The sequence below is a fragment of the Miniopterus natalensis genome, chromosome 14 (assembly GCF_054644295.1).
Source record: "Miniopterus natalensis isolate mMinNat1 chromosome 14, mMinNat1.hap1, whole genome shotgun sequence".
NCBI classification, from domain to species: domain Eukaryota; kingdom Metazoa; phylum Chordata; class Mammalia; order Chiroptera; family Miniopteridae; genus Miniopterus; species Miniopterus natalensis.
In genome coordinates, this window is record NC_142094.1 from 51,329,401 (window position 1) to 51,355,251 (window position 25,851).

Consider the following 25,851-nt stretch of genomic DNA (forward strand, 5'->3'; position numbering starts at 1 on the left):
ATCCTGATTATGCATTTCTTTCTTCCATTGTTTAGCTGTGTGACTTTGGGTAGTTGCTCAATGACTCGGGCTTCCTCATCTTAGAAATGGTCCTAAAAATAGTACTTTCTACATAGAATTGTTGTCACGATTAAATGATACAATTCATGTATATCACCTAGTACACTATATGACAGTGGGGTGGTATTTACAATATTTTAAAACCTTCTATGCAATATGTAAAGTGACCAATCAGAATACATGCCTTCCACAAACAGTTGGAATCACCTGCACATTGACTCTCTTGGCTAGAGAGAGCGCTCAGTTAAATGCCATCTCAGTTGTAATAATGATGAAAAAGATTATGAAGGTGACAGTGAGGATGATGTTTGAACAGTTACCAAACTAAGCCAATATTATGCCCCAATAGGCACTAAAGGTGTGAGATTTCATATAGAACTTTATTTCTCATCTGAAATTGTTGGAGCCTATTATAATATTAAAATGAAAATGTAATAAACCTTGTATTATGAAAACACAAAAAACTCATGCTTTAAATCTGATTCTATTAGTTCATAGCCACATAGAATTTGAGTTAAGCCTTGAAGCTTTTCTTGCCCAAAGAAGATAAACATTTATGCAAATTAATTTAAAAGTACGATTTTTCATATATATTTTCTTGAAGTAAGGACCTATCGCCACACAATTTTCTATATTTATTGATCCTTTGTTGTTATGTGTAAATTTTCACACATTTAATCAAAGCTATGTTCAAACTTTTGTTTATGTAACTCAATAGACAATATTCACATGAATCTTTTAGGAATATATTAAAAAGGATTCCTTGCCTAGCTTTGATTTTTATGTTTCAGTTTATCTCTAACCTGCACATTTTATAGGGCATAAGGCAAAATTTCTAAATAGAACTTATTGTATATATTGCCCTGTATGGATATTTTGATCCACATATGATATGCATTAAAACAATTTGGGAAGTGTCCTTTGGACTTTGCTAACATTCAGTTTTTTAAAATAAACCCTTTGTCTTGATATTGTACTTGGAAATATTATATAGATGTTTATTGTGTGTGTGTGTGTGTATATATATATATATATATATATACACACACACACACACACATATATATTTACTATTTTCTTTAGCCTGCCAGTGTAATGGACACAGCACTTGCATCAATAATAACGTGTGTGAGCAGTGTAAAAATCTGACCACAGGAAAGCAGTGTCAAGACTGCTTGCCAGGCTATTATGGAGATCCTACGAATGGAGGACAGTGTACAGGTAACTATTTTTTATTTCAATTCAAGTGTGTGTGTGTGTGTGTGTGTGTGTGTGTACTACAGAAAATTGAATTGAGAAAGATGCACCTGTTGTGGAAAATATACTTTTAAAAAAGAAAATTTTGCTGTAATGTCAATATTTTTGGAAAATGCTATATTAGGGACTATGTAAACTATAAAAATTTTGTGATGGACTTTAAAAAATTTTACTTTTGTTATTTCAAAAGGAATTCATGTTGCCCAGCTGGGCATGGCTCAGTGGTTGAGCATTGACCTAGGATCTAGGAGATTGAGGTTCGATTCCTGGTCAGGGCACATGCCTGGGTTGCAGGTTTGATCCCCAGTCAGGGGCGTGCAAGAGACAGCCGATCAATGACTCTCTCATCATTGATGATTCTCTCTCTCTCCCTCTCTCTTCCTTTCTCTGAAATCAATAAAGATATATTTTTAAAAAAATTCATGTTTATTATACAAAATTTATCAAATACAGATAAAGTTAAAAATTACCTGTGATCTCACTATTCAACACACTGCAACGCCTCAACACTCAACGCACTACACTACTTTGCAGTGAAGGAGTATCCTTGAACTCCACAACTATTGAATTCTTACTACATGCAAGTACTGTGTTAGGACTTAAACTTATATACACTCTATGGATGTTACAATAGGAAATTGAATGATAGAATCACTAACAAAGCAGTTAATTCTGATGGAAGGCTCTGGGTAGGCCCTTGAGAGTTGAGGGCAGTTTATGATCTTCAATTTTATGTGATTATTATGAGTTGCATGTTTTTCATTATAATTTGTTCCAAATATAAGGTAGCTAAGCTATAATGTTACTAATCTTAAAATATTTTTCATTTCTTAATATGTATTTGTTTTATTCAATTATTCATAAAAAAGATGTACAGAGTAAAAAACCTTCTAAATCATGAAATATACAGATATGTAAAAATGTGCAGTCTTGTAGGACTAAACCTTCTTCATCTAGGTCTTACTCTTTTTGAGTAGTGTATTGCAAGATTGCAAGATGTCTAGAGGGCTTAGTTGGTATTGTGAATAAATTCTCAGTAATTTAACATTGTATTTATATTGATTTAAGTAACATTTATTTTTATATTTATTATTTTATGTCTTTTAGTTCATTTTTGTTCTTTTTCTTGGTTCTTGAATAACATACTTATCTGAATTTTTTTTTTATATGCATGGGTGGGTAAAAGTAGGTTTATAGTTGTCTGTATGGAAAATAATGCGGTATTTAATAAATAATAATACTAGAATAAACTATGTTTCCCCTACAACTGTAAACCTACTTTTGCCTATCTCCATATAGTGGTATACTTATCTGAAATTATAGATATGTACTTTTAATAGTAATAAAGAAACTTACTGTTTTCCAGTTTGGGGAAGAAAAGTGTTCTTTCAACATAGTGATAATTCTATGTTTTTATCTTTGTTTCTATCAGCAAATCTTATATTTTTCTGAATATTAATAATATCTGTCCATAGCTGACTGTTACAGACGTATTTAATATTTTAATAAACACAGTGGGCTATGACACAAAGATTCTCTGAGACTAGAGGGTAGTGTAAAAGAAGACTAATTAACTTTTCTTTCTCTCTACTAGGATGGGAGTTTTTTTTTCATTTTAAACTCTTCTCACATACTGCAGATTGTTCATAGAAGCAGAAAATTTATAAGCAAATGAATTTGAGCATTTTCTAATATAAAAGTAAGAAGTTTAATTCTCTCAAACTGGGAGCATTGACCTGAATAATCTAAAGATGCAGATAAATGGAAGTCACTTGACATGGAAATCTTGGTTTTATTAGTTGTTTTGACAGAACAAAATTAAAAGTTTGCATTTGCTGAGCATACATTATTGTGCTGTGTGTCAGAGAAAAGCCAACCTGAGATTTTCTTCATTCCAGCGAGAGCCCATTAAATGAATAACTATATAATTATGTGTAGATATTTAGAACATGGTATAACCATGAAGTTACGCTTTGATCAAAGATTCTGATCAGAATAGCATTTTTATATAAATTTAATCACATTAAGAAACCAAGAAAGCCTTTTTAATCATGCAAAGGCGAGAGAAAACTCCTTTATTTAGGAGCTGATATATCTCCAATCTTCCAGAACTGCATGATTAAAAAGGAACTTCATTGCTTAGCTGCTGGAATATTTTTAGCTAGTTTGTCCTCACTCTCTACTAGTTTTTTGAAATTCTTTTATCATCATTGGAAGTGGGGGGGGGGGTCCCTTTCCCCATTGGGTGCTGGGGATTGGGCCCTTACGATACCTTGAGAAAAAGAATTCTCTAGGGCTCGCAGGGCAGGGTGAGTGATTATTATTTGTGTGGAATTACATGCCTGCATTTCTAAGGTCCCATTTCCCTTAAACCGGTCCTGGAAGAGGTGCAGCTGGGGATTCAGCAGAGCCAGAAGCAGAGCCAGTGTCCAGAGTTTCTGTTCCATGGTGGAGTTGAATCCAGTAGAGCATCAGGCTAGTTCCGGCCCATCAGTCCACTGTGCGGGGTCCATGTGGCCGTGAGCCAGGAGCCCAGTGCACGAGAGAGAGAGAGAGAGGAAGGGAGGGGGAGGGAGGGAGGGAGGGAGGGGGACTCCTTTATTGAGCAATTTATGTATTTTGCATCTTCGGGAACTTGCAGCGGCCACACCTACTCTCGCCAGTAACCTGTTCAGAGGTGTGACTGCCAAGCTGCACTCTCCCCGTTCCACGCACACTTTCCTGAGCGGCAGCTTTCTCACAAAGTGCACAACTGGCGTGCCTTCGCCCCTTTGATTCCCTTTGATTCCCATTGATTCTCTTTGATTCCTAACTGGTTCCTTGCCATGCTGCCACTGTTTTCCTTGGTGAGCGTTCCTCTCAGATGCTCAGCCGCCCTAGGGTTTCTTTATTCTATCTTCTCAAGCTCTTTCCTCCTGTGGGTTCTCACAGAAGGAACGACAAGGACAAGAACTGAGACTGGGCAAACTTTGACACTGACCCTAAGTCAAGTATTTCAGGATGACCCTTGCTAATGGGCAACAGGGGAGGCAGATTACTACTTTTCCGTCAGCTGCCTTTCTTGGAGACCCGTGTGTGGGCCGAGCCTCACGAAACTGCCGGCGGCAGTCCTGCACCTTGGGGAGCTGGGGAACTCGGCCAGCTGAGGTAGCCGGGCCCTGCCCCTGCCCCTGCCCCTGCCCCTTCCCTGGGGGTCCTGCCTCAGCTCTCCCTCCCTGTGTAACTGGCGCAGACCCAATTTCAACTCAGCTTTGACTTCAACTTCTGACCCTTGGTTAGTGTTGAATAACCCTTATATCATCTTTTATTCTGTTTATTGTTTACTTTTGGTTATAAGTCGATAATGCAACTTTGCATTGTAGGGAACAGAAATACCGTGTGACTATATAATGGCCCTGTAGGGTGCATCTCGGCTGTAAGAGCATCATGTAAAATTCGCAGAGCAAAAGGCCACTGCGTGGTGATTCTGTAGGTGCTAATTCAGCATAAAAAGAAGCTCAAATGCTGACAACAACAGAATAATTTCAGCACTGTCATGAAGCATACATTTTAGACAATTGAATTTAAAATACATTTGTGCCATTTTAGCCAGAAGTACAGCTCCACAGGGGAATTCTCTCAAAATGAGCTTACATTAAAAGGTATTTTAACACAATTTTTTTTTTGTCCCAGAAATTATTAAAGCTACTATATGACAATTCTTTCAAGAAACTGTGCGAGTGTTAACTATTTCCAGTACTACCATAAAGGATAAATAAAAGATTCATCCCAGTTTTAAAATATTAATGTGCATGGTGTTTTCAGTGAAGTTCTGAATGCAGGGCAGTATTCATACGCAGCTCTGCAAGTTCATGTGAAGATGCCCTGGCCCCTTCACTCACTGCTTAGAGTTGCGTGCACAGTGTCAGCCAGCCTTCGTGACCCTGTGACCTGATGAGCGTTCCTCATCTTCCTGTTTCTACATCTTTTCATTCATTTCCATCATTCTCCCATGTTGTGTTTCCACAGCTAATTCTACAAACCTGAAGGAAAGTTATGCTGATTAATTCACTTTTATGTAGACATGACTTTGAAGGAAAAAAAACAGGTTCTTAAAAAACTACCTAATACCAACTTATTTGTGTGTGTGTGTGTAGGGGTGTGTGTATTTAATACTTTATATTAATTATCTACTTTTTAAAGCAAATATTCCTGAATGATCAGCAAGAAACTTAGTGTTCTAGAATACTTTAGCCCAGCCAGCGTGGCTCAGTGGTGAGTATCGACCTATGAATCAGGACGTCATGTTTGATTCCCAGTCAGGGCACATGCTTGGGTTGTGGGTTCGATCCCCAGTAGGGGGCCTGCAGGAGGCAGCTGATCAATTGCTCTCATCATTGATGTGTGTGTGTCTCTCTCCCCCTCTCCCTCTCTCTCTCTGAAATCAATAAAAAACACAGACATATAGAATAATTAATACTTTGATCAAAACCAGTGACTCAGCTTATTTTTATGTTTGTATGTGAATCAAGAAAACACCACATTATTTCATTTTTGTCAGTAGAATGATTGAACTTCACAGGAACACAGTAGTTCTCATTAAAGGTTGTTAAAAGGCCTGGTGACATGGCTAAATACATTGCCCAGGGTCACACATCTAGTGATTATAGGTGCTCATTGTGAAGCTAAGCTGCTTGACTCCAAAGCTCTTGTGCTAGTTGAGACCCATTTCATTGAGTAGATGGCCAAAGCAGAAGTGGAAAGAAGCCCAAAGAATGAGAGACATACTCGGATCTGTAAATACCCAAAGGACTTTAAAGGGTTTCACAGATGTTTCTTTCTCTCTCTTTAGAAAAAAAGGAAAAAAATCAATGTGAGAGAGACACACCTCGACTGGTTGCCTCCAGCATGCGCCCCAACTGGGCAACCGAGGTACATGCCCCTGGCCGGAATCGAGCCAGGGACCCTTACAGTCCATGGGCCAGCTCTCTAACCACTGAGCCAAATCGGCCAGGGCTCAGAATTTTTCAATGAGCGAATTTACTTCCCTTTACTTAAAAATAACTCATATGGTAACCCTAGTTTTGGGATGGCAAGGGGGAAATTCATGGTGTGAAAAGATAATGAAATCGTCCTTGAAATGTGCTGCACGTTTGCAATGGAGAGTATTCAGTGTCATCTTGCTTTTGACTTTGCAGCTTGTACATGCAGCGGCCATGCAAATATCTGTCACATGCACACAGGAAAGTGTTTCTGCACAACTAAAGGAATAAAAGGTGATCAGTGCCAACTGTAAGTAAAAAGGGGTTTCTAGAACTTTTGTGGGTTGAACTTGTGCTGCAGAACAAATTTTTGTAGGTTTTCCCCTTTTAAGTCTAGTGTTTTGCTGGTTAAGTAAACAGTATTATTGTAAGCTATGTTTACTTGGGTTCTATCAATTCTCATAAAAAGTTAAGCCTTTTAAAATGACAGTTTTGTGGAGGCTTTAAAACAGAGCCCATAGACCATGTTTGCATTTTGTATCTCTCTAAAAAGGAGAAACATTTGTATTTTTTCCTTGAAAACTCATGTTACGTATCAAATATGCATCATCATCTTTAAAGTTTTCCTTTGTATCTCGTTAAATAATTCAGATTCAGTGCTTTTATGCCTCTCTTTCTATTTGAATCTTTCATGATTAATTCTGGTATTTGTAGCCTTTTAAGCCTTTCAGGTGATTTTTTATACCTGTTCTCTTTTCCCTGTTATGTCAGCAGACATGACCCACTTCTGTTGTTACTGTGCCCAGTAGTTTTATGAGTGGCTTTTGTCTTTTTATAATTTGTTATTCTCAAGATTTATTCAACTCCCCAAAATAACTTTAAGAGGTAGTTGTTTCATGTTATTTGAGTGTTTTCCCTTTTTATTTTTTTCATGTATGCCATATATTAAAAGTGTTTTCATAGTTTTGAATTGTATATATGCCAACACTTATGTTTATGTTAGATATAAATGTACTGTATTTGATACAAACCATAAACGCCAACTATAGTTATAAAAAGTTAAAATTTTCCAAAACTATAAATATATAAAATTATACTCAAAAAAGTCTGTTAACCATGGAAAATGATCACTCTGTTTTTATTGAGAAGAAATACCTATTTTTGCTGTAGAATTATCCCAAACATTTCAAAGTAGATGCTATGTCTTTGACTGGTTGCTGAGCTATCATAGGTTTTCAAGTTCAGAGAAGATGAGAAGAACCAGCTTTTATTTCTTCTCCATAGGCTCTAAACTCAAAAACGGAGCCAGAGCGTAGGATTATAGGGCAGTTCTTATTAAGGAAGACTGTTTGGTCTCCTTACTGATGGGATTAGATCAGAGTCCTGTGCTCTAAGACAGGAGGATGCCTCCAGTACTTTGCAACACCAAATACTGGCTGTCACAAGCAGGGCCAGTGTGGGCTCTGCCTGCGCACGAGGGCTTCATGCTTGTTTTAATGCTCTGCTGTCATCATCTTGAGATTCTTAATACATTTTTACCAAGATGATGCATTTTACCAAGAAAATGCATTCTTAATGCATTTTCATTTTGCTCTGCTCCTTGCTTTCCTCTCACCCCCTCCGCCATGAATCATGTAGCAGGTCGTGGTCGTAAGCAACAGGTGATTTATCTTTGTTCTGTGACTCCATCCTGAAGATGAGCACTGGCATCTTTAATTCACGCCGCACCTCTGCATCTGTGATATAACCACCCACAATAATCATCTCTTATGTGATTTGGTACTGTTTTCTCCAGATGAGATAGTGGAATTTTAATTCATTGAACGTATGGGCTCCTAAGCTTAGATCTATGGAGTTACAGGGTTTGGCATATGTATGAAATACTGAAAGATAAATTATATATTTCTGAATGATGAAATACACTTACCCTAGTTCTTATGTATAATTTTTTTATAAGCAGAGGAAAAATTGGACTACTAATTTGTGAAGAGTATTTTGTAGCCAGAATGATGTTCATTACTTATTTTGTTTGATTTGTTTAGCTTTTGAGTGTGGGGCAATGAAAGATAGGGCCATTATTTCTGAAGCGATTATTTCCTATAGCGTGCTTACCAAATGCCCTTGTTAGGAAGCAAAGCTGGTCATTCACATCAGCAAACAGTGATTAAGGGGGTGCTTGGGACTGTTAATGAAGATTAATAACACGTGGTTTTTGCTTAAAGTATTTTTCAAGCTAGCAGTGGAGACACTGGGCAAAATAGACTAATTTCTTACATTAGCGATTGGAAATGCTTTATCAACCCGCCCTCCTCGCAGGATAGTTTCTGTCCAGCTTTGTGCAGTCAGACATCACATATTCTTGGTTTTCTTCACAACCTCCCCAGACTGAAATTGCATCTCTTCCTCTTTGGTAATTAGTTCCCTGCATTACCTGTGTACTTGCCTGTATCCTCAATTAGAGTGAAACTCTTTGGGGACAGTTGCATCAATAGCACATTGTCAGCGCTCAATAAATTTATTTAATGAAATGGACTGAAGAAAGTACTGGAGGGTGCTGAAGAGGGAGGGACTCGTTCATCTTGGAGTTCAGCCGAGGGGCTAATAAGTTGGTGCCCGGGTGCACTGTCGGTGGGGCCTGCAGCTCCTGACAGCTCCGGAAACGGTGGCCTTCACGCCCTTTTTGGAGTCCTTCCCCCGCGCCCATGAAACCCACCAGCTGCTCGTGGAAACATTGAAGACTTTTTAAAGAATGTGCTTCTTGTGGTATAAGCTGGGCGTGGGAATGGCAGACACAGGGCGGGGCTTTGGTGTTGGCATCAAAATATTCAAGTAAAGGGGCACCAAATTGCTCATCTTGCCAGGGTACTGGGAGTTCTCATTCTGGCCCTGGCCCGAAACACAGTGGGAACTCAACACTGGTAACTAATAAAGGAATTTAATGAAAATATAAACTCTAATGTAAATATATAATGAGTGAAGTAGTATTTTTTCTGAATATTGTTTCCTTTAGAGGGGCCATTTTTCCCATCCCTAGTTTACCTTTAGGTCAGCAATATCTAAGATTTTTACCTGTTTTAACTGATTTTGTTATATATAGCCTTTTTTTTGGTTCTGGGGGGAGGCAGAGGATGATGCCAATGCCTTTTTTACTTTAAGGACACCAGACATGTGCCCTCTGTAACGACAGTAATTTTGGCTATTGCAATTCCATTTTATTGTTTTTATAGTGTTCAGTTTTTTTTAAACTAAAGTCTTCACTTTATTATAGTTTCTAATTGTCTTTTATAGTTTCCAATTTTTTAGGCAAGTTTTTAATCTTGTTCCTTATTTCCTTCCATATAAAAAGAGTTCTTTCACAGCCTGTCTTTCCCAGATAGCAGCTGAATTCCCAGGGCTCTATTTACACGATCATTTGTTTCTGCTGCCTCCTGTTCTTGTTTCCTTACCAGTCTCCAAGCCTGTTTACTTTTTATTTTACACTGGATACCATATTTGCAAAATCAATTTATAGATGGTTTGAGACCTTGCATGGAAGCTCTTTCTAAAGGGAATTCAGTTCTGCTGTGTGCCTGAGGACACTAGTACCTTCGTCATTTTCAGGAATAAAGATGCTTCAAGTTAGATCTTCAGTCTCTTGAAGGACTTTCTGTGTCCTTGCTCTGAGGTTAGTCTTTGTTACTTAGCTCACCAGCCTTTGGCGGGCCTACCTGCCCATCGTTTTTCCTGTGAAATACTGTTTCCATCCATAATCAGGGACAAAGGGATCGCCCGATAACCTGGGAGTCCATCCTCTGCCTCCTGGCTTGGCAATTTCTTGCTCTTTTGCTCTGCAGTGCTTTTATGCATCAAAAAAAATAAAAATCTACCTTTTTCGTTGTCTTAAACTTACTATTTACTGGATTCTGAAATCCATACAGCCTTATAATTTTAGAGCCTATACCTCCTGTACTCTTTGAGGATCTGTCTTACCTTCATGTCTAAAATTTTATTGTTTTATGATAAGTTGCCTTGAATATATGGTATCAGAACTGATATACTCAATATATTTTTGTTAATATTATATGATACAATTTTTATGGGTTTCTATAGAAGAAAAACAAAGCAAAAGCAATTATTTTGTGTATAATTTTCATAATTTCTCATCAAAACGTAAATTTATCAGATTCTCAGCTGATTTATATAATGTCATATTATTTCAAAATTTTAGCAGATGCCCCCCCCTTTTTAGTTTCTGAATAGAAAAATTATATCTCATGATAAGATATATATTCATATATATTTAAATATTTAAATCAATAGGAACAAAATGAAATACCCTGTTTTAACACTTAGAAACATGAATTATTATATAATTTTAAAGTGGCATTTATAATGTAATGTCATCATTCACATAAATAGTAACCAGTATTTAAGTGACATGTAATGGGAATATTTACCCTTTCAAAACCCCTACTAAATATTTCAGCCTAGATTTGTTTTCTGAAAAGGCCTGGCTGTTTGCTTCACTTGGTTGGTGGGAAGAGAGATTGATTATCTCTTTGCTTAGACACAGAAATACTTTGAAGTTGTGTTTTTAATTAAGCCACGCAGGAGACTCCTGAAGGCTTTCAATGTTTGCATCTAATCTTTAGACAGAGGATTCTGAATTTTAAAAACATTACTTAGCTTACAGATCAGAAATATTAATGTAACTTATAGTGCAAAGTTAATTTGTTTAAAGCATTAGTTATATCTACACTTGTCCATTTACATTTTCTTCTTATAATCTGAGTTTGAACTTGATCAAGTAATTTAACTCCTCAAATTGTTTGTTATGTGAATTAGATTAGTAACGTTCATATCTTAAATAAATATAATGATATATTTTATAATAAAAATTTTTACATACAACAAAAATATTATGGTGGACACACCCTAAGGTGACTACCAATGATCTCTGCCTTCTGGTATTCACACTATTTCCTTTCCTTGAGTATGGACTTGTGACTTGCTTTTAAGCCAGAAAATATGGCAAAGGTGATGGAATATCAAGTCTCTGATTCTGTTACATTATGTGATAAAGGTGATGGTACGTCGCTTTCATGAATATGCTTTAAGTCAATGTCTTACTAGAAGACTTACTCTAAAAACTTTCCCCTTTCTGTACTGAAGAAGTAAGCGGAGCTTAAGGTGTCCTCCAGCCAATAATAAGAAACAAAGGCCCTCAGTTCTATAGCCGCAAGGAAATAAATTCTGCCAACAACCTAAGGGAACTTAGAAGTAGATCTATCCCCAGTTAAGCCTCTGATGAGAACACAGCCCCAGCTGACACCTTGATTACTGCTGTACAGAGAACCCCTGCTCCAGCCAACACCTTGATTGCATCCCATTGAGTCTCTGAACCAGACAACCCAACTATGCCAGATTCCTGACCATGAAAGCTGTGAGGTGATAAATATGTGTTGATTAAAGTCACTAAGTTTGTGGTAGTTTGTTACTTAGTATTTATTAAATAGCTAGTACAACTATATCCAGTTGCTTTTGTTTTATTCACCAAATTATATGATTGTGTACAAAATAGTTATATAACACATTAAGTGTTTTTAAAGATGTTTTACTGTGGCGTCTAATTACTTTTTTGTTTAAAAAACATGAGGCTTTTGAAGTTTGGTGTTTAATAGTCAATGAGTTTTTTTATTTCTGCAGATGTGACTCTGAAAACCGCTATGTTGGTAACCCACTTAGAGGAACATGTTATTGTAAGTATTTGTATTTTTTATTTTAATGAATTGTTTTGTATTATTTATTTCAGGTGATTTGGCAGATAATAAAATTCATTTTAAATAACTGATGTCATTATTAGATTACCATTTCTGTTTATCTTAAATCTCATTAAAACACATATTGATAAGAAAAGCAATGTCTTTATATTTTCTTAATTGTATTTGGTGCATTTATCCTACTCTAAGGAGTAAAATAGCAATAGGTCTTATTCTGAACATGGAACAAAATACAGAACTTGAATAAGCTCAGCTAGATTTTAATGTAATCTTTTCATTATGATCAAATTTTCAACAACTACAATTTTGTGATAGATTTTTTCAGGGGGGAACTTTGCAAATAATGGAATTTGAATTCTTTCTTTCCCTTCTGGATACTTTTTTTTTTTCTTGCCTTGTTGCATTGGCTACTACCTGTGGTACTCAATGAAAAGATGTGGTGAACATGTAAATATTCTTGTCTTGTTCCTGATCTTAGAGAGAAGGCATTCGGTCTTTCACCATTAAATATCATGTAGGTTTTTCCTAGATATCTTTATCAGGTTGAGAAAATTTCCAGTCAGCTTTGCTTTGCTGAGCATTTTTATCAAGAATTGGTGTTTGTTTATATCATATGGTTTTTCTACATCAATTGAGATGATTAGAAGGTGTTTCTATTTTACTTGGTTAATATAGCAAATGGTATAACTTATATAGTTATACCACTGTTTTTTATTTGTTAAACCAGATATAAGACATTGGGGTTATTTCCAGGCTTTGGCTGGAAAAATGCTAATATAAACATTTAGATGATCTTTGTGTAGACATATATTTTGATTTTCCTTGAGTGGATTCCCAGGAGTGGAATTTCCAGATTGTATGATAAACTTATGTTTAAGTTTTTAAGAAACTGACAAATGATTTTACCACATAGCTCTACAGTTTTACATTCCCACAATTTATAAATGTTTCAGTCTTTCTACATCCTCACCAACACTGTGTATTGTCCTTCTGATTATAGCAGTTCTAGAATATGCATAGTAGTATCTTGTGATTTTAGTTTGCATTTCTTTTATGACTAATAATTTTGAGCTCATTTCATGTGTCCATGCTTCTAATGTTAGATGTGTAAAATAGTAATTTTATGGTATTTTTGTTGCTTTTTAAAATAGTATTTTTAAAATTACATTTTCTATTTATGTTTGACATATAAAAATAAAATTTATTTTAATACATTGATCTGATATTCATCAACTCTTTATTAATTCTAATTTTATAGATTTGTTTGATTTTTTAAATGGCGTTAATTATATTGCATGCAAATAAAGACAGTTTTTTCCTACCTTTTCAATTTCTTAATTTTCTTATTGGGATGATTGGGATCTCTATTTCAGTATTGAGTCAAAATGATGGTAGTAGATATTATAATCAAGTAGAGACTTTGATAGAATTTATGGAATATTCCCTGTAACAAGTTAAGAAAATTCTTCTGTATATCAGTGTGCTTCAATATTTATTTGTTTAATTTTTCATCCTCACCAGAGGATATGCTTATTGATTTTAGAGGGTGGGGGGAGAGAGAGACACAGACAGACACACAGACAGACATTGATTGGTTGCAGGGATCGAACCCACAGCCTAGGTATGTGTCCTGACTGGGACTCAAACCCTTGACCCTTTGGTATATGGGTTGTGCCTCCAACCAGCTAAGCCATAGCGGCCAGGGAAGTGTGCTTCAAGATTTAATCATAAGTGCCTCTTTCCTTTACCTTGTTAAATGTGAAGTTCCATTCATAGATTTTCTAATGTGAGACATCTTTCATTCTGGGGTAAACCAAACATAGTCATGGCATATTATTTGAAATACCACTAAATATTACTTGTTTATATTTAATTTAGGATTATTTTCAGTATGCATGAATGTAGACTATATTTTTACTCCCCCCCCCCCAATTAAGTGACCTTTGACTGTAATAATATAGTTTTTCTTTTCTATCTTTATGTTGTGTTACTATGGTGATAGCTTTTGAAAATAAATTTGAGAAGACTGCTATCTTTTTTAAAAAAACAGAAACAGTTAAAAATATCATTATGTGATCTTCAAAGATTAGCAAATTCCACCAAAATCTCTGGGTCTGGTGCTTTTTTGTAGTTTTTGGTTCATCTTATTTATTTATTGCCAGGTTACAGCATGAGAGTTTGGGTTTATTAATTCTTTCCACTGATTTTGATTTCTAATTCATCAATTTTAGGTTTTGTCTTTCGTAATTAAAAAACACACTGTTGTTGTTTTGCCTGCGTCTGGTATGGACTCTCACTCTTTTAAAAATGTTAAAGGAATAGTCATAAAGCGCTAGATGGCAGTCTTGTCATTTGTTATGAGACCTTCAGAGCTTAATGGCCTTTGAAAAAAAAATAATGGTGTTGAAAAATAGAAAAGGTCAGTAGTTCTTGTAATAGTGTTAATGGAAACTTTCCTGATTTTAAAGATCGGAGTGAAATTTAAAATGAAGGTCTACACTGTAACACAAAGCAATTGAGTGCAGTATGGTGTTAACTTAATTGACAGTAATGTGCCAGCAGTTGTATCCTGTAGATAGTCTTAGTAGTTTTTCAAATGTCAGTTTAAAACCAAAAACCAAAGGTGTTAGAAATTTGTCATGCCTCACATGAAAGAAAAGAAAGTTTCTAGCCGTGATATCTTAATTAGATTGACCCTTGTAAACATTCAATTACACAATTCATCTCAGCAGATATAAAAATATAAATTTATCTCAGCAGATATAAAAAGTAGTAGCCTCAAAGTAGTGTAGTTTCTTTTTCCCTTAAATGCTTTATTATTATTTTTTAATACCACTGCATTCTAAACACTGGGCTCTTGCTGGCCAACTCTTGAGCCCTTGAGCACTATGTGAAACCTGACATCCCGGAACTTCAGTAGCTAGTGAGGCAGATCTTCCTAATTTCATTTTGTTCCTTTTTATAGAATTTATTGGGGTGACACTGGTTAAAATTATACAGGTTTCAGGTGCACAATTCCACACACATCACCTGTGCACTGTACTGTGCGTTCACCACCCCAAGTCAAGTCTCCTTCCGTCACCATTTATCCCCCGAACACCCACCTCTACCTCCTTCCATCTCCCCTCTTAATGATAATAAGAATTGTAACCAAGAAAACCTTAAACACAAAGTCAAAGACCGGGCTATGAAAATGTTACCTAGATGATGTATTTTCAATGGTTAGAACCCAGTACAGAAAGTCACTGTCTGCAGTCATCTACCCTATGGTATCATTGCACTAATTCTTCACTACATGTAATACCCAACTGCTAATTATCTTGCGTTAGTACATTTCCAAGTAATCAAACATATTTTGGCTTATTTCACCCTTTGAAAGATTACTGTGTTTTTTAAAAAATTTCTTCTATTGCTCTTTAGAGTTCAGGATGCAGTTTTGTGATGATAATGATACACTACCTTTATAAGAATAAGGAATTTAATTACTACTTTATATTCCGTGATCTCCTCTCCTACTCATGGTGTCTTACCTTAGTTTATATGTGTATAAAAACAAAATATTTATCCATTTATCTCACTGTAAACCCTTTAATTATTGTTGAGTTATTTAATGTTTATGTCTTGAATAGAAAGACATTATTTATAAGCATATTACTTATTGGACCTGATTTCTCTATTTTTGATAAACTAGAGATATTTTGTTCAGTACATGGGACAACGCTCTAACCATCTGAGCTGCCTGGCTAGGGCCTAAATTCTTATTTATGCAATCAGTATAAAAACATGCTATTTCTCCCAGTTTAAAAACCAGCTTCTCGCCTCTCTTGATCACACTTACTCCTCCTGCTATTTTTTCATTTCTCTGCATTTGTCAATAATACAGGTAGCTTCTGGAAGACTTGATTTCCAAGCAGCTTTAAAAGGAAACATTAGGTGTAGGAGTCCAAACTTCCTTCAATTAATAATAATTCACATTCACCGAGTGGTATTCCTATTAGTCACTTGAATTGAGTAATACTCCTACTAATTTTGTTCTCGGTCAGGCTTGTATTTTTAGCCCAACTGACATTTAGATTGCTCCGTACCGTACATAATATACATTGCTCTTGTCTTGTACTTCCAGCTTTACCAAACGAGAACAGAGAAATCAAGTGTGAAGCCTCACCAAGAACTTGGTGGGGCATGCTTGTGGCCGAGGGGTACAACCCAGGCAGAAGAGTGTCCACAGGCCTGGGCACTGCAGCTTTGCCCAGAGCTGCTCAGGTTCCCAGGTCACCCAAGACCCTGCCTCCTAAAGGGTATCCACTCCTGACTTCGTAATGTTTAGTTTCAAGCTGGAAAACATACAGATAATTATGCAGACAAATTCTTGAAAGTAGTCCTGAAGCGTTTAGTTTGTCTTAGTGGTGTTTTGCTTTCGCTCTGAGTAGATACTGTTCTTTCCTCGGCATTGCAGCCCTACTTCTGAACCCATCGGCTGCTCTGACTAGCGATCACTACTCTCTCTGTGCGACATCATGTGTCCTCGACCCCGTGCCACTAAATCCTGGCTGGCTTCCTGCCTCGGAGCTTGCCCTCAATCTCCCCGTGGGCTCCTTGAGGATCTGAGTAGTTCCCAGTGGTAGGCCTCAGGGCTCTCTATTTACACCTGGTGATTGCTCAGCTCCAGGGCTTTAGATCCCACCCAAAATGCCGTGCTCTTGAACTCTATTTAAGGTGCCATCTGCACAGAGATGAGCCAGAGAACACATATGCATATATGTAGAACCCACAGACACAGGCCCGAGTACCCTGAAGGCCTGGGGAGGGGGCGGGAGTGGGGGGGAGGGGGTCAGTGGGGGGAGAGGGGGGACATCTGTAATACTTTCAACAATAAAGATAAAATTAAAAAAATAACTAACTTAAATTTAACATCCTTAAAACTAAGCTCCTAATTTATTCCCCAACTCCCAACAAATAAAACCTATTCTTCTTACCCTGCTCGGCAAATGCTGATGTTACGCTTGGTCTTGGGTCAAAAAAACTTTACCTTTCTCTCTTTCAAAGGCTCCTTCCGTTTATTTATTCCGCTCGCTCAGCCTGTCGCGCCTTCCAGATGCATCCCATGGGTCGGGCCTCCCCTCCTGACCCCTGCTGCTGTCCTCGCCCCCATCGCCTCCCGCCTCCTCTTGCCGCAGCGTCTGTAAAAGCATCGCGGGGAAGGCTTGTTCTCTCTTTGAGGCTCCTGTGCTTGTTTCCTCTGCCCGGATTACATTTTCTCTGCTCAGCTCTACAGTTTCTCCTCTTATTATCTTTGCCTTTTCCAATGTTCCGTCTCAACAATTGCAGGCATACTTCTACCCCGACAGCAGCTTCTCCCCCTTTTCACTGATTTGCTCTTATCCAAAACCCTTAGCGTTACCTGTTAGATGCTTAAATTACTTATTAATTGTTGATGTCCATCCAACAGAATATGAGTTGCCCGAGGACAGAAGCTTTTGCCTTTTATTGTTGTATCTCCTGTGCCTAGAACGACACTGGCCCTTTGAATTCACCTCTGCATTTTCTGGAAGTCAGGCGAAAATAGGAAATAGGGCCTATTGTATAATTCTCATTCCCACGTATAAGGATGCCTGTAAATCCTTAGAAAGACCAAGTGTTGCCTTACACTAAACTATAGGAGAAATGCACACGGTGGATCTTGTAAAGTATGTAGCGAATAACACGAAGAATGGCGCCTTAGTAATTTCAGCAGTAACTCCAGTGATGTTATTCCTATACTTACTTTTTATTTTAAAAGTGTGTAATTGCCGAGGGCATAACGTGAAAGGTATGTATCCAAAAAATTGAAGTCATCTCTATTTAAGATGACTTGAAATGTTTTTTGTAGAGGTGGCGGTTTCCACCGTGATTAATACTTCACCCTGGCGTAACGTGAAGCTACACATGACATCACATTTGACTGTTCCACCTTGGTTCCAGCATCATCCATGGAAAATGAAAATTGTTTACACCTGCATTCTTTTTTATCAGTTGTTAATGGGAGTCATTTCTGTAGAGCGATGTCTACTGCAGAGTCATTGTAAAATTGCTCAAAGTAAAAACTGCCACAATAATAAAGGAACAAGTGAAGTCACTATAGCATATGACGAACTCTTATTTAACTATTAAAATTCATGTTTTCAAAGACTGTTGCTTTTACTAAAGTAAGATATCAAAATGTCTGACTGTATCTTTCCAGTTTCAAAATGTTAACTGGAATAAAATGCACCAAAATGTTTTGTACTTTTGTCTAATTAGAAGATTATAAATGACTTTTTTTTTTTTTTTCAATATTCCTTCTCCTGTGCAGTTTCCAGAATGCCTACAGCATTTGTAGAATTTTTATGACAACAGACGTAGTAAATATGACTTTTAAAGAATTAGGACTTCTTCTGTGTCTGTATTTTGCTTTTTGTTGGTTAATGATGATGATATATAATTTGCTAGTCTTACATAGGCCACTAATAATTAATGATAATCATTTTTAATACTGATATGCAACGTGCTTTTAATATGTTTACCAAACAGTTTGTGAAACTCCATATCTGGACTGTATTCTTGTCCCCACAGACAGCCTTCTGATCGATTACCAGTTCACCTTCAGTTTGTTGCAGGAAGACGATCGCCACCACACTGCCATCAACTTCATAGCAAACCCTGAACAGGTGAGGAGACCACTTAGCTTTTATAAAATCATTATATTTATAGCAAGGGATACAAGTGTTTTGTCTTCTTTGATTGCAGTTTTACTGCTTAGAATTATCACACTGTAGGGGTTTTGTAGAAAGATCAATCTTAATAAATTTTTCTTTTCATAAATTTAGGTTTCCTTGTAATTCAGAGAATTTGTGAGTTTGATATTTCAGATATTGCAAAGAGTCCTACAATTGTATATTATTTCTATTATATTTTTATGCTTACGATAGTGTTCATGTTTATAATTTTGCTCTCAAGGTATGAGTAATCTTATTTGAAAATAGAGCCCATACATTCAAAACCTGCCATATTAAATATATATTTTTATCCTTATATACTAGGTTTTCATTGTTTTTTTTCTAAATCTACTGGTTTACCTGACTTATTTTCTTGGACTAGTTCGGATCCTCAGATGCTCTCTGCAGCATTAATGAGCCCTGCTCTGAAAAACCTGTATGACAAGTCATTCAACCCTATTATCATACATTTAATTCTGCTCTTTGGAGATGACCATTCTTCTTGAATCTATATTTTCTTCCCAGAAACTATGAAGAAAATGTCCTCCGATAGTTATAGAACATTACTAATAGTTCTTCATAGAGGCCCAGCTATCCCTCTATCTATGGCGGTCATTAAGAGGAGATGTTGTTTTGCTGGTAAAATAACAACTTGGATCGTAGTGTATCTTTTCCGTGGGATGACTGTCACACACCACCCAGCAGCCTTTGCCTTCTATCGCTCCTTCCTTCCCTCTTACCCATCAGGACAGGGCAGTGAGCGTCAGTCACATCGCATATGGGGAGCTTAATTGCTTACGCACTTCCTTTCTCGGAGCGTCACTCAGAAAACTGGAGCTGTATTTTCTATTGGCTTACATGATTTATCTAATTTAGAAAAAAGTAGTAATACTAGGGAAGTTATTTATCTATTTTTTAGTAGCCAGGTCTCACCTAGCAGCACAGCTTTTTGTATGTCTTTGTATATTTAAAACGTAGCACAACACACTCAGTGTCCAAAGCTAAACTTGTTCAATGCAGCTCTCATTTTCTGTGTTTATGCAGAACTAAGTAGAGATCATGTACGTTCTGCTCCTCATGTCTTGGAGTAAGATAATAACAAATGGCATTTAAAGGAATCTTCTAAGTATTTGCTTCCTCCAAATTAAATGGAAGGGGTTTGTACCCTGCTAGTGAATGGAAGGAAGAAAACAGGCTGACTGACAAATTCTTCATTGTCTCTCTGTACAGGTGTTTAAGTGATGTGATCTCTTTTTTGCCCAAGTTGGTTCATCATTTTTACTTGAAAGTTTTAGTTTGCATAGTTTAAGTATTTTTTAACTAGATAAAGTGCATATAATAATACAACATGCACCTAACAAGAAGTCTTTCAACAAAATAATATATTGTTGTAAAATTTTTGGACTAATTCAAACCTGTATCATTTAAATAGTAACTACAGGTAAGCAAAAAGAATTAAAATGCAAATATTGAATTACAGCAGCTTCTGGTTTGCATACGGAAGGCCAGATTTTAGTAGAGAAGATAAATGGGAATCTGAAATCTACCTTTGTACCTATCACCTATATTTTTTTAAAAGAGCGTAATTGGCATCTGCACGTAGTTGAATATTGTCATAATGTATAGAGTTTGAGAAATATAGCATGGACATAATTAAAACATTGAACATATCTACCTAGTATAATTTGATTTTTTAATCTCAATATTTTCTTTCTTGGTAGTCAAACAAAAATTTGGATATTTCGATTAATGCATCAAACAACTTTAATCTCAACGTTACATGGTCAGTTGGTTCAACAGGTAAGAGAACTTTGTTGCCAAGTGTCTTTCACATGTTTCTATGTGGACGGTGTTCTAACATGACCTTTTACTATTCATTTAAATAATTGAAATTAAAACAATATTATAGGCCTAATCACTGTGCTGTTTCAGATGAAAATAATAAGTAGCATTATTAATAAAGCTTCATTACTTTGTTAACTTTCTCCCTTATTCAATTAAAATTAGATGGGGAACAAATATTGTACATGACTTAACTTTTTAAAATGTGAGTGTCCTGAATCGCTATGATTTATTTAAGATTGATTACTTTTTTAATGACTAAAGAGACTGAGGTTTCAATAATTTGATTCACTATTCAAACTGTAAATTTAATTATTAACCTTAAATTGCTATAAAACAATGAAATTCTTCTGTGGAGACTGATGAATTAACAACTTATCTATTACTTTTTGTTAAGTTGGAGGGCTTGGTAAGATGGTTGGAAATGCTTTATTTCATCCCTGGCCTGTGTGTCTCAGTTGGTTAGAGCATCATCCTGTGCACAGAAGGGTCACGGGTTCAATTTCCAGTCAGGGGACATACCCAGGTTGTGAGTTCCATCCCCAGTCAGAAGGCAACCAACAGGTGTTTCTTTCTCACATCTATGTTTCTCCCTCTCTCTCCCCCCACCTCTAGAATCAGTAAAAAGCATATCCTCAGGTGAGGATTTAAAAAAAAATGCTTTATTTCATTTGGGTAATTTCAGTAAATATTTATTGAATAATGAATATTTAACTATTGAACATTTAGCTCATGTTTTAAATTATAAGCTCCTCCCAATTTATTCAAATTAGTGATGTTTCAGTTTGTGGTAAGACAGACAAATTGATTTCCCCCCCATTTTTTAATTTAATTGAGACATGAGAAATACAGCCTGATTTATTTTGAAATGCTCTGTGGAGTAGTAAGTAGAAGGAACTGTTTCTGAAGCCATATATACCTGAGCCCCAAAGAGGAATTTACCGTTCAGTAGCTGTATACTTGAGGCAAGTGCTTTAATCTTTCTGAGGTTCAAATTTCAATTTGAACAACTGAGATGGAACTTGGAAAACCTCTGGGATAAAATTGCTATTAGAAAAGAATAAAAGCCTAGTGCACAGCACTTAATCAGTGGTATGATTTTTAAAAATAATTTTTCTGCTAAATCTGTTTTATTATATTTATGACATTATATTACTCTTTCTTTTGTCAGTCTAAATTGTAAGCGTGAGTTTATTTTGATAATTATGTTCTTATAAGTACAGCTATAAAAAAAGTATAATATACCCTTTTAAGTTCATAAAGATCTGTTTTCTAATATGAATTACTTAAATTTTGTATTATTGTTTGTATTTTAGCTGGAACAATATCTGGGGAGGAGACCCCTATAGTTTCCAAGACTAATATAAAGGAATACAGAGATAGTTTTTCCTATGAAAAATTTAACTTTAGAAGCAACCCAAACATCACGTTCTATGTGTACGTCAGCAACTTCTCCTGGCCTATTAAAATACAGGTAAGTCTTAAAATAGTGTTAAATCTATGACTGTTGAGTATTTTCATTAGAAAAAGATTGTGGTTTCTTTCAAAGTGATGAGATAGATGGAGTTCTGTGTTTTGAACAATACGAAAAAATACACTCATGTTTGTGATTATTAATATCTCCATAAAAAACATTCATAAAATAATGTTGACTCAACCAAAGAATGTACCGATTTTTAATGAAATTATATTCTAAAGAAATGCATCAAACTTGAAATTAGGTTATTTGGATTTTCTGATTAATTGTATACTTTGAGTGTTAAATAGATATTCTTTTCTTACAATCCTACTTGAAATTACTCTGCTGTGTTTAGGAATCTCATTTTTGCTTTATTATATACTGAAGGTAATTTAAACTTGCTTTAAAAATTAAGCATTCGCTGTACTTAACAGTTCTTTCATACCCACTGCCTCTTACTGTTGGTATCTTTACCTCTGCTACTTACTTGTTGTATGTTTTGTTTTTATTGTGTTTTAGCGACAGGCTGCTAAGGATTCAGATTCATTTCTAGGAGATACTCAGGATGCTCTGTCTTGAAATGTGCATGGTTTGAGCTCTTACTTTCTGCTCTTATGAGAGTAAAGTCTGTACTTTGGGATTTGTTCATTTAGTCATTCTCTTATGACTGATTGTTTGGTTTGATTGAATTCAAATTAGTTTATGGAACAGCTCATATGTTCCAAGTCCTGGCCTAGGTCTGTTTCAAAATTTTAAAAATTTTTACAGATTACTTCTTTTATATTAATAAATGACAACTTATGACCTGTGGCTACAAATGTTTGCATGTTTTATTGACATTCATCTCTGTGTGTTTTGTGAGAGGACTGAGTAATTTTAAAAAATCATGTTTACTGGAAAAATCTTTCTCTTTAGTTTATGATCGAAGGTGACAAAAAGGCTCATTTATAGAGCTTATTAAATAGTAAATAAAATGGAAATAATTGTTATATTTTTAATTGTCCCATGCCCTTTATTTCTTGGTTATCTAATTGTATTTTATTTTTAAGAGCATTACATAGTTACTTTAGAATGCTTATGAATATTTAATAGTTAGAAATTAACTTTCTAAATTGGATTTACTTTTGGGAACATCTTAGTAATATGTTCTGGATCCCAAACTAGAATTTGTGTAATAACGTTGACATATTTCACTCTCCTAGAATAGGAAAATGTGGAAAATAACTGAGATGGTCTAGATAGGTAGAGCTTAATTTCTCCTCTGAGTAAAATGATTGTATTAGTCATGAGAAATGTGTTTTACTAAGGTATATGAGTATGTGTGTTTGTTTATAGAACTATAATAAACTTTCAATTATTAAACCTAAAATAGTAAAATTCTTTCAATCGAGATTTATTTTCTAATAGAATTGTATTACATTGATTGATTTTTAAGTGTTTAGCCAACCTTGCTATTCAGGGGTAAGCTCCACTTTGTCATTTTGTATTACTTCTTTTATATATTATTGGATTTGATTTGTTACATTTTTGTTAAGAATTTTTTTATGCCTATGATATTGAAGACTATTAGTCTGTAGTTTTCCATTGTAATCTTGTTAGATTAGGTATTATGGTACTGCTGGCCTTACAAAATGAATTGGGCAATAGTTCTTCCTCTGTAATTTCCTAAAAGAATTTGTGTAGAATAGGTTATTTTTCTATGAATTTTCTTGTTGTTTTAGTGGTTACTTTATGGTTTATCATAGACATTAAACTTCTCATTATCTATCTCCAAATAATTTTACATCACTCATTTTTTGACTATTAACCTTAAGATAGTATGCTTCCATTTTCTTCCTTCTGGTCTTTGTGTCATTGTTGAATAAATTTTACTGTTTCCTTTATTATGAAGTCATTCTGCACTTGCTATTTTTGGTGGAGTCAATTGTATTTAAAGATATTAAAAATAAGAAATTATCTTCTATTTTACCTACATAGTTACTCTTTTAATCTAGGTATTTTTCAAATATCCTTCTCCTACTGCCTAATGGACATCCTTTAAAACTTTAGTGCAGATCTGCTGGCGATGAATTATATCATCCCATATTTCTGAAAAAGTCTTTATTTCAGTTTTATGGGGATTAAAGAATCCTAAATTGTAGCTCTTTGATATAATGAGTCTTTTTCCTCTTTCTGCATTAAATTTTTGTTCTCTTTATTATTGATATTGGCCAATTTGATTATAATGTACATAGGTGTGGTTTTCTTCATGTTTTCATGTGTTTTTGTGTGTGTGTGTGTGTGTATGGGTTTTATTGAACTTCATAAAAACATTACAATTTTCACCAAATTTGGAAAACGTTCAGCTATTATGTCTCAAAATTTTGTCCCATCCCTCTCTTCTCCTTCAGAGTCTCCAATTGTATGTATATTAGACGGCTTGAAATTGTTCCTTGGCTTACTAATGCTCTGTTCTTAATTTTTAATTCACTATTTTTTTCTCTGTGTTTCATTGTGCATATTTTTTTTCTTATACCTTCAAGTTCATAAACTTTTCTTTTATAATGTTTAATCTGATATTAACCCCATTCAGTGTATTTTTCAACTTACACATATTTTTTATCTCTAGAAACTTAAGTAGTTTTTTTTTGGAAATATCTTCCATGTTCTCTACTTATTATGCTCCATCTTTTCTCTTCCTCTTGAACATACAGATTACAATTATCATCACAATGATCTGTGGCATTTAAAGGTTCACCTCCTATTTTACCCACTCAGGAGTGATTGTCCTGTGTTGCTTGATATCCAGTGCCTGAAAACAAGTGTTTCAGATATTTTGTCTTTTTTACTACTTGATTAGACATGAAGATAAATCCATTCTCTGTTACTCCATTTTGGGAAGAGATAAAAATCTTACCTATAATTTTGAGTCTAAATAGTAAGTAGAATAAGTATAGTAGCCACATGTTAGTTCACCAACTGAGGAGACTGTTACCAGATATGTGGTTTTATGTTTACTTGTAAATTGTTTTATTTATTAGCCTAGATTTACGCTTCCAAGTACTTTTCAGATAAACAGCAGTTAAGGTGCAGACATATTTTTATATATTTTAGATTTCAAAGACATTCTATTGCAGATTCCAACAAGCTATAAGTTATGTGAAAGTTTACAATCCATGGATGAAATTGTTCATAAATATTTACCAACTACATTTGTGGAAGCAGTTATCTTAAAAAGTGTCTGAAATAAAGTACAAAATACCTAATTCTTATTGAAAAATATCCATACCATGAGATACCAAGAATACTCTGTTCAAAAATAAATATCACTGTCCCCCCCAATTTTATCAGTGAGTTTCAAACAAGCAAAAATAGTTTGTGATAAAAATTAACATTTAAATTTCATGACCATTTTTACTTAATTTATTTTGATGTTTGCTTCAGTAGACTTGTAGCACAGAGAGACACCTTTGTGTGTATAGCTGAGAGGAAGTGCTTCAGGTTATTTTAGCTATTCAACTTGTAATTTAATTCTTTTTTTTTAAATAAGCTATAGCATAAAACATGTATAAAGATTTAAATACTTCATTATTTGTTGTTTATGTGAAAATATTTGTATCATATCCTTTTTGTAAGCAAAATATTTCACACAGATTTTACTTCAATTAATATTAATAGTATTTTCATTAATTTCTTCCATCACACATCTTTCGCGTACTTTTGGTTATAGTATTTCCACTGTACACTTGAAGAGATTGACTCGATCAATTTAAAACGTGGTACATGAATAAGGGAAGTTT

General features: G+C 35.2%; 1 protein-coding gene across 1 annotated transcript in view; it reads left to right on the top strand.

Annotated features, from left to right (window-relative positions):
* The window catches only part of ATRNL1 (attractin like 1), a 350,792-nt gene that overhangs the window by 80,269 nt on the left and 244,672 nt on the right, over positions 1-25,851 (top strand). The window contains exons 19-24 of the mRNA XM_087823974.1: positions 1,144-1,281; positions 6,495-6,588; positions 11,964-12,016; positions 18,629-18,723; positions 20,493-20,571; positions 21,930-22,087. Coding sequence (XP_087680100.1) covers positions 1,144-1,281; positions 6,495-6,588; positions 11,964-12,016; positions 18,629-18,723; positions 20,493-20,571; positions 21,930-22,087 — 617 coding nt within the window. The remainder of the gene's footprint in view (positions 1-1,143; positions 1,282-6,494; positions 6,589-11,963; positions 12,017-18,628; positions 18,724-20,492; positions 20,572-21,929; positions 22,088-25,851) is intronic.